The 10000-nt window shown below is 42.0% G+C and overlaps 2 protein-coding genes across 2 annotated transcripts in view; both read right to left on the minus strand.

Annotated features, from left to right (window-relative positions):
* Positions 1-3822: 3822 nt before the first annotated feature.
* iapp (islet amyloid polypeptide) lies at positions 3823-5087 on the minus strand (the record flags this gene model as incomplete). Its single annotated transcript, XM_080851569.1, has 3 exons — positions 3823-3994; positions 4358-4492; positions 5008-5087. The coding sequence occupies 3 exons, from the start codon at positions 5085-5087 to the stop codon at positions 3823-3825; spliced, it is 387 nt and encodes a 128-aa protein (XP_080707695.1).
* A 2983-nt stretch (positions 5088-8070) lies between these two features.
* LOC308375552 (uncharacterized protein) overlaps positions 8071-10000 on the minus strand; it is a gene marked incomplete at both ends in the record, with an annotated part of 22936 nt that continues 21006 nt past the window's right edge. The window contains 2 exons of the mRNA XM_080851718.1: positions 8071-8422; positions 8877-8994. Of these exons, the coding sequence (XP_080707844.1) occupies positions 8071-8422; positions 8877-8994 (470 nt within the window). The remainder of the gene's footprint in view (positions 8423-8876; positions 8995-10000) is intronic.

The following is a 10000-nucleotide window of genomic DNA, read 5'->3' on the forward strand; positions in this document are numbered from 1 at the left end:
TCCCATTCTGTGACATTGGCTATTCGATGGAAATTTCCAGGCCTGTGAGTAGCCTACATTAGCCCGAATACGGAGGTAAAAACTCTTTCTCTAACTTTATCTCTGTAGCCTATCTAACTCTATCATCAATGACCCCAAGTAATCAACCTTTACCTTCATTAATAGCATGGTATAGGGAGCCTACTTGCGATACGGTAGCGCTCAACAGGCAGTGGGACTGGTCATACACTATGTCTGCACGCAATGCAAGATAATTGCCCCAGACAGTCAGTCATCTTTGACCCTGCGTGACTCGCTCATACATCACGCCAGTGTCTGAACGAGCCACCACGCCGAGTTATCCTTGTCTGTAACGCACACTTATAAATTAATCAGAGACAGTGATTTTGTTGGCAACGGAGGGATAATAAAGAGAAGCAATATGACACTGTGGGGGACACATATTTCCGCCGTCAACTTAATTACATTGTTCATTATAATAGCGTAGCCTATTGCAGATGAAGTGAACGGAAATGGCTTACAGCGAACCATTTCGAGTGGCGCGCACACATCTCATCCAAAGCAGATAACCAGAATAGACAAAGTTATTATGATGATCGCTCTCACATAGCAACATCACAACTAACTAGGAAAAACAGTCAATTTTATTGAGTTACCCATCGATGATTTTTATTAAGATTAGACATACATCTTTTTTACTTAGCAGAGTAAAAATGAGTAGGCCTAAATGTAGTTTTAGTCGTTATATTTTATGCAATATGCCCTTTTCTAAACTAAGTAGCCTACATAATTAAACAAAATTGGTTGTTACATTTGAATCCATTAAAACACTGGCACTACAGCATAGTCTGGGATGGACTTGGCTTCAATTTGCTGTGTCTGTGCTAGATCTGTGTGTGTGTGTGTGTGTGTGTGTGTGTGTGTGTGTGTGTGTGTGTGTGTGTGTGTGTGTGTGTGTGTGCAGATACAGATGTAACATAGACATAGCTGTGATACCCCTGTCTTCATTGTGTCTGCTACAACACAACCTGCTTGAAGCAATGAAAAAACTTTTCCATTTTGAAGTTGACCTCCTCATGGACTACACCCTGTATACATCTGCAGTGTAGAAATATACAAACCTGAGCCCAATGTTGGTGTGTGATTCACAGTCTAATGTAAATCGGTAGCTGTATATGTTTCTCGTCTAAACGAGACACTTGACAGTGTCTCCATTGAACAGGTTCAGAGGGGGAATCTGGCAACGCTGAGCGGGGTGATTTTCATTTGCAGGGCAGTTTTCATTGGGCGTGCTGTGGCATTCTGACTGTGTAGATGGGCCTCTTCAGCACATAATACAACAATTTTTTTCTCTCTCGCCCCTACGTACTGTCTATGTCAACCACATGGGGCTATTTACCCTAGCTGCTTTGCATGTGTTTTCAGACTAATGGATATGAAGCCATATTCCCATCACCATCATCGTAGGCAGTGATGACCTCTTGTGGTGTTCAAATAATCACTCTCCGCTCACGCGAAAGCTATCTACTGTTTCATTTGGTTTCACATGGGGATTAAAAGAAAAACTCATTCAGTTCTGAGTGTAAATCCTATGTAGTAGTTCCGACAACATGGCATACAAACTTGACTGAGAGATATACATAAAGTGTACATAGAGTGTGCCATCCTAACTAAATCCGCATGCACCATGTCGGGCAACCATAACTAAGCTAAATGCTAAAGAATATTCCCATACACCTACCCAGGCATCCTCTCTCTCTCCATCTTACTTTATATCACATTGCTAATGCCTATATTAACACTGATAAAATGGCCATATTGCCTACTGTTAATGGACTACCTATCTACTTATCTGTTTCCCAAATGGATGTCTATACCAACAAAAATGTTTTCTCTCCCTTATAGCATGATCTTATTCAGGGGTGGGCAATTCATTTCCCCAAGGGGCCACATGAGATAGTGGGACTGTCATGAAAAATTAGCATGTTTTTGCAGTATTAAAGGTGTGCCCAGACGACCAATACTCATGGCACACACACACGAGAGCAAGCTTGAAATGCAATTGTATAAGTATACAATTTAATAGTAACATACATTTTTATCGTTTAACGTTTGATTCCTAATTTACCATTGACCCCCAAGGGGCCGTCAGGGACAGCCAAGGAGCCGCAAATGGCCCTGGGGCCGCACTTTGCCCAGGTCTGATCTAATTGCTGATGAATGAGGAAACATTGCTCCCCACCACCACTACTCCTCATCTGTGCATATGGACACCCAAACTCTTCCCACTCACTCTGTCTTTTTTTTCCTCTCCTAGTCTAGACTATCTTTGCTATGGGACGCTGCTGTAGTCTCTCCACCCGGTCTACCTGTAGAAACCCTCGGCCCACATGCACCCATCACCACCGTACTGCTGTACACTTACTCTACCACAAACCCTATGCTATCATATGTTATATACATTATTACCACAACCAACATGTTTTTCTGTTTGTACTGTCCTTACCCCAGTAACAGTAACCCTATGAGCACACTGTATACCTAATATGTATACTAAGCTGTTTTTGTATGCATCATGTATATATCATGTGATGTTTGTATATATTATGTACATTTACCAAAAGCATGCTGTGTACAACACTTGCTGTGTCCCTTCCCCTTCTGCCACTCAACCCTCCCCCTTTCCCCCTTCCTATCTCCTCCTGGCCGACCTCAAGCAGAGGGGTCCCCCCTTATTTGCCGTGGTTCTGCCTAAGGTTCCTTCGTGATTAACAACAATTGTATTGTTCTTGCGCTATATAAATAAAATTGAATTGAATTGAATTGAATTAGATGTGTACTTGTGTGTGTTGTATTCAAGAACGCCAGAACTTCAAACAGTGAAGAGAAGACTCCTTTGTAACGTTTTAATCAAAGCTTCAATTTAAACATAAATGTTTGTTTATACAGCGATGTGTCGAACATCTGCCAGTTAGGGCAATTAATGAATACTAAAATAGACCATGATTCCCATTGATTAATTGCTAACCAATGCATCAACAATAGGCCTGTTTTGAAGTTAAGCAGCTGTTTTGGAGATACTTATACATTAGAGTAGTCATTGGTCAAGAGATAAGACAGAGGAAAGGCATATGTATAACATTTTTGTCATGAATTCATTCAATTGTAGTTTGTATGTAAAGTGTTGTATGTGCATTCTCCATGTTTGACTGGTATTTTTGTATGGCATTCTAATTCTACTTACTTCAATCAGGTGTAAATCAGGGGAAAATAGAAGATTATCTTTACACAGGACCCGAGCTGGATTGAGAACCTCTGCTCAAATAGAACCCAATGTAAATTGTCTAGACCACAATAAATGCAGAGAATGGACACTACTTCTGCGTTAAAAATGTAGACTAAAAGCCTCAAACTCTGGACACATTGCAAAATGCAGACCCGAGAACATTCAAACAAAATCCTCTTTCTCTCTCTTTTTTATTATGAAAACAAATCAAACCAAAAGGTGAGCAGTCTCCTTGTCCTTCTACAACACGCTTTTATTCACATGCCATTGCATTATACTGAGCCCAACTAAAGGACTACCTCCCGAACAGAGCCACAGTTGAGCTCACGCGGCAGGTGCTCTTACTGCTAAAAACCACTATGCAGTCATTTTCTATACCAAAGGCACTGTTTTTTTCAGTTTTTCCAAAATACAAAATAAAATGTCCTGAACTAATAAATAAAATCCGATTTGTCATTACGATCGGATTATAAAATGTGTTATGTTACATTTGCTGAGATATTTCAGTTGTTTCTAATCTTTGTGTTCAGCAAGGACTAGAGGGTTAGGTAGTTGGGTGACTGAAGCTCCCGCTTGCCATAGGTGCTGGACCCTACGTTGGTCGGGGCGTAGACGGTGCCGATGGTGTTGCTGGAGCGGGTGAGGAAGTCGGCCAGTCTCTGCGTCACGCAGGTGGCAGTGTTACATTTGCGCTTCTCCAAGTGGTGGCTGCAACGGAGAAGGATACTTAGACTTTTACATTATCCAGAAAATGAGTAAGAGAAATTAGTTTACATGAATCCCTCGACAGACCCCCCCCACCCCACCCCCCCCCCCCCCCCCTCTCATGAACACAAACAAAAACATACTTACATTAGAAACGTACACAAAATCAGGCCTAATCTAAAAGTGACTTCGACATTGAACACATACTTTTATATAATTAACAGTGATCAGAGTTTATTTATACTCTACTTTATAATGTATATACATTGCAAACCTTACAAAAGTACTTGCATAGCCTCAATATCGAATTCAATTAACAAATTGCCCCTTCTCTCCTCTTCAGATGATACAAAAATGTAAACGTACCTGTTTGTCGCTGTGACGGCTCTCTGGGGTCGCGTGCCCACCAAACTGAGGAAAGGATGAGTAGAAAATCCCGGAATCATCCAGCTTTCTCTCTCAGGTACTTCGTCCCCCTGTTCGCTGGAGGAAACGGAGTACCTGCAACAGATGAATACAAAGTCGATTACATGTCTACATTTGTGTCCAAAATTCGTTACTACGGATTTCCTCTTCATGTGAAAACCTCTGGATTTTTTTTCTTTTGAGGTTGAGAGTGAACTTTGTGAGCGCCAAAGTGGCTACTTGGCGCGCGAGTGCGCTCTCGGACTCATCCACCCTTCTCCCACATCGCACTACATCGCCTCCACTCGAAGCTTGGAAAGAGATCTTGTCATAAACACCGCAGATAGAGCTGGGGTAATCTTAACCGACTGAGAGGGCTTCAGCTTCCCGTGAAGGAGAAAGGATAATGGCTGTCTGCGGTTGTAGGACATCTCTTTTTGAAATGAACACCACTCTATGTTCACCTGGTTAGCGCTTGACAAATAAGTATCACCTCCATGTTCCACTCAGGCTAATTGTGGCACATGAGATTGCTCCCTGAGTTCTTGGAGTTTCCCTTTAAGATTTCCCTCCGAGTTCTCGGAGTTACTTTAAAGAGTTATCTGAGGTACCTGTTTTTTGGGGCAGCATCCGCGAAACCTAGCACGAGGAGCAGCGCGATCACAAGGGCTGGTGGTCTCAGGTGGTTCATTTTAAAATCAGCTGTACAGCAGGACGACAAAACATACAAATATACAAGCTATTAATGGTCACATCAAATAATGCAAACAAGGTGTCAGTGGTCCATAACTCCACGGGCAATATCAATATATTCATGCCAATAGGTATCGAATAGCTCTATTTTGTGCTGGAATTTGACCCATCAACCCAAGGATTTCCAAACACAGAAAATAAACTCCAAAAAACATTCCTCCGTGAACTTTTTTTCACTAAACTTCCATCAACACATGCATATGTTGTGTCTAGACATTTTTTAAAGGGCTCTCTTACCGTCAGGAGATGTGGCTGTGAGGTGCTGTTCTCCAAAAGATGCTGGTATTGTCTTGGTAGATTTTTTTATAAATCTCTCTGGCTTTTAGCGTGTTGCCTTTGGTTGTTATAGGCTCCTGTTTGAGTCGCCTGTGACATCACCCTCTCCAAATATAGCCCCCGCTCTCCATTAGACTCTGGCTCTGCGTTGAAGAACTTGCCTTGGGTCAAACCCGTCAGCGTCACTGTCAGGCGTCATCCCCACTGGTGGCAGCCGCAGCCCTGTTGCCATGGTTTCGTGCCCTGCCCTAATACCCCTCTGTTGGGGCGGTTTCATCCTCCAACACCCTGTCCTGCCACCCCCATCCCACATCAACCTCCCTCTACCCCCACGCCCCCGACCCCCCCTCCCATCAAACTTCTGTCAGAAGACTAAAGTTTCTGCTTGCAACTTCTGTGACATTTGACACTGCGCTTCAGAAAATGCGACACAGCAATGCCTGATGCACACATAGACAAGCATGTAAACCCCCACACATGTAAATCAGAGTAATGGACGAGATGCACACTCACAGAGCGTATATCAATCGACACTTACAGTATGAGATGAAATACAGTAATGGGACACAAATATAATTCTGGTTGACTGGATAGCTTTCTGTGTTGTGCTTGCACAAAGACATGTGGGACGATCAACCTAAAGACAATTTAGCCTTTTACCAAATGCATGCAATACTGATGTAAATACTCTTGTTCTTTTACCAAATGCATGCAATACTGATGTAAATACTCTTGTACTTTTACCAAATGCATGCAATACTGATGTAAATGCTCTTGTACTTTTACCAAATGCAGGCAATACTGATGCAAATATTCTTGTATACTCTTTATTCACATGCATGCGATACTGATGTAAATACTCTTGTATATACTTTTACATATGTTATAGAAACTCTTACACACTTTCAAGGGAGGTTGGAGAGAATAGGAGAGGAGAGGTATCCTGTTGTTCTGAAACCCCAGCCGAATGAAATGAAATATGGATGACAGGTAATATGAACTTGTGCTTATCACCAAATTGCCCACATCCCATATTTCTAATGGCAAACTCAGTGAATCAGAAATAAATGTGATAATTATGTGTCAGTACAAAGACGAGGAAGGCAGGAAGTGACATGAACATTTTCCAATTTTCTTTTTATTCATGAATTTAAAAAAAATATTTTCATTCTCTTCGTAACATTCAAGTGACCTCTAGATTTACCAAGTGGCAATGACTCTATTTTGCAAGGCAGCACCACTAAAGCCACATAAAGCATGCTTGTCGTATTCACTGTGCCATCCAATAACTCTACACTGCTTTGATGGCAGGAGTGGGATAAAGAAGAGGATGTTTAGAAAGAAGATATACAATTGGCAGCGTTTCCTTGATTGACATTCATCCGTGTTTATCCAAAACCTCGTTGGATAGAGGACACCGCAGTTCTCCATCTTAAAATACACAAGCATAAAATCTCATGGCTGCGAATATTGTCCCCAGTTGCTGATGGAACGTACATGTTTGAAGTATGAGCGAGAACAATAGAAACAGTCTTAAATGAGGAAATTGGCTGTGACAGTATCCACTTTCCCCACTGCTCTCATCTTATGCCAAACATGGAGATGTGTCTTGTTTTTGTCTTTGCTGCATATCATGCACGTCACCAAGCTCTGCAACCTTGAAGGGTAGTTTTTTGTTCTCCCTCAAAACTGAATGACACTGTGCCACACTACATTCCTCCTTTATTACACAGGGACACATCACATTTGTCAAAACACCTCATGACTTGTATTCATCACACCAAACCGGGCCAGTTTCTCACAGATGTTTCTCAGACACGTTTTAAAGACACAGGAGAATCAAGCGCTCAAGGTTGTCTGATTCCATCTATTCTGTGATTTTAAGATACAGAATAAAATGTCTGATCCTCAGTGATCACACATTACTTATTCATCTTTTCAGTTTTCCACCTTTTTATATTTACACTTTGGTGCAACATATTTCACTCAGACACAAATTTAAACTCATATCAGATTGAATTCCGATGTCTGAATATGTCAATTTTACAATCTTAGATCTTTACATCATTTCACCAACACACATATTTTATTGGATTTCTTTAATCCAGTTTTTTTAAATCCAGAACACCGAAAGAAACACTTCCCATCTTAACCTTGCAGCCCAGTATTCATAGCAGATGGAACATGGACCAGTCACTAGATTGTGATGACATGGAAAACAATTTTTCCTTAAAAACTAAAAGCAAAAGGTGTCAAAAACGAATCTTAAGGGTTTTATGAAAACGATATACCCAATGTTATATATTTTTTTTTGAGCAAATTGATCCTAAGTTTTTACCATTACATAGTGATTAACTGTTCCACTTTTTAAGAAAGGCACGAAGGGACACTGAATGAAATACACCCATTTCTGCTTAGTGGCCTCAGAATGATGAAGACATCACATCCTCTTTAAGCCTGCACCGTAGACGGTGGTTCCATTTCCAGGCTGACTGCTGCTATCTAGTGGTAGAGACAAATAGAGACCTCTGCTGCATTCTCCGTCTTTCTATGTGGGAAATATCATTCATACACAATATTAACTTTAAAATAACTTTTTGAGATTTCAGTCACTGATATGGATTCCAACACACTTCTTGAGATAATTACTCATCAGTCTGACTGGTATTTTTATCATCGATGTTCATCCTCTCACTCCCATTGGCTGCATGCCCTCCAATAATGTTTATCTTGTCATTCCCATTGGCTGCAAGACTGTCAGTGATCCCCATGTTCTCACTCCCATCGGCTGACTGCCCATCACTGATGTTCATCTTCTCTGATGCCTCATTGTCTGTGTGGTTCTGGGCCTGGTCCCTGTTTCCTCCGGCCTTATGCAGCTCGATGTCCTGGACACGCCGTGCTCTCAGTAAGGTCCTCTTGATCTGGGTGATGGCCACCCAGAACATCACATAGCCCAGCAGCCGCAGACAGGCGGTCACACCTAAGAACAGCCACCTGTGAGGCACAGAGGGAGAGACACACATTTCGAATCAGTTAGCGTGTGTGTGTGTCATACAGCCTCCATGCCACTTTAAGTAAATTGAATTACATTTTATTTATACAGCCTCAAAACAATACAATTGGTTTCAGTGTATTTTACATAGCTAACCTTGCCCTCCATACCATGTGTGTACAAGCCTGTGTGTTTGTGTGTGTGATGGGTTAGGGTTAGGGTTGGGGGGGGGGGGGGGGGGGGGACTGTGCACGCATTTGATGTGTGTTTATGTGTGTATAATTGTGTGTATGTCTATGTGAGTGTTCACTAGGTCTAAATGTCATAGACTTTAGGCCCCTCTACCCCCACATAACCACCATATGTTAGTGACTGTGTGTGTGTGTGTGTGTGTTTGTTTGTGTGTGTGTGTGTGTGTGTTTGTGTGTGTGTATGTGTGTGTGCACGTCAACTCACCTGAAGGTGTTAGTGTCATAGAGCCTGCATGCCCCTCTCCCCCCACACCGGCGAGTCCCCCACTTTAGACAGGTAGAGTCGATCAGCGCCCCAAAGTACATAGGAGCAGGGATCCCCCCTTCACACAGACACAATAAACACATCAGGAGCACACCTTTAACCTTTGACCTCATAAGCTCTGCTTATATCCATCGTTTTCACTGTATATGACTGCCATGGCCACCCTTAAGCCCCTGTACTGTAGAACATACGACTTTTGGAGTTTCTGATAGGGCATGACTCTGAAAGTAAAAACAGTTTCTTCTCTCTTAATATCCACGTGTCTTTAATGTACACACACACACACACAAGCGCACACATGCATACGCACACGCAGACCAGACCATGACAAGACAAGTAATCTCAATTTTCTCTGGTCTCATGACTTCTTGTCTCCATGCCCTCTAAACACACTCAGATACAAACTCACATCCACACTTACAAACACACAAACACACACACACACACGCACACACACACACACACACACACACACACACACACACACACACACTAGGACACATTCAGTTGGTAATTTCAGAACATGCTCAAAAACTCATTTGGGTCTGTCTGATCAAAAACAGAGGCGTTGCATGGAAATTGTTTTGAGGAAGACGTTCTGACACTTCCTACTTTGAAATGTAACCCTCTTGGTTTTCATCGTCTGGCAGGTGTATTTAATCTAATCTCTACGCAGTTTAACTGACCCCTCCGGTACTAAATTGGCCGATCATTTAACTCAACAAAATAAGCTAACAGATGGCTATGTAGGCAATGTGTGAATTAGGTTTTTACCTTGATCCAAACACAAAGTAGAGCGTGAGAGAACACAGACAAGGCAAACGGTGTAGAGCAGGGGTGTCACTCAACACGGGTCAACCAGCAGAATCTCATACAGTGACACAGACACACACACACACACACACACACACACACACACACACACACACACACACACACACACACACACATACATGCACACAGACACATACACACACACACACACACACACACACACACACATACATATATATATATATATATATATATATATGTATATACATGCAAACACACACGCTCTTCCT

The sequence above is a fragment of the Sprattus sprattus genome (genome assembly GCF_963457725.1).
Source record: "Sprattus sprattus genome assembly, chromosome: 14".
NCBI classification, from domain to species: Eukaryota; Metazoa; Chordata; class Actinopteri; order Clupeiformes; family Clupeidae; genus Sprattus; species Sprattus sprattus.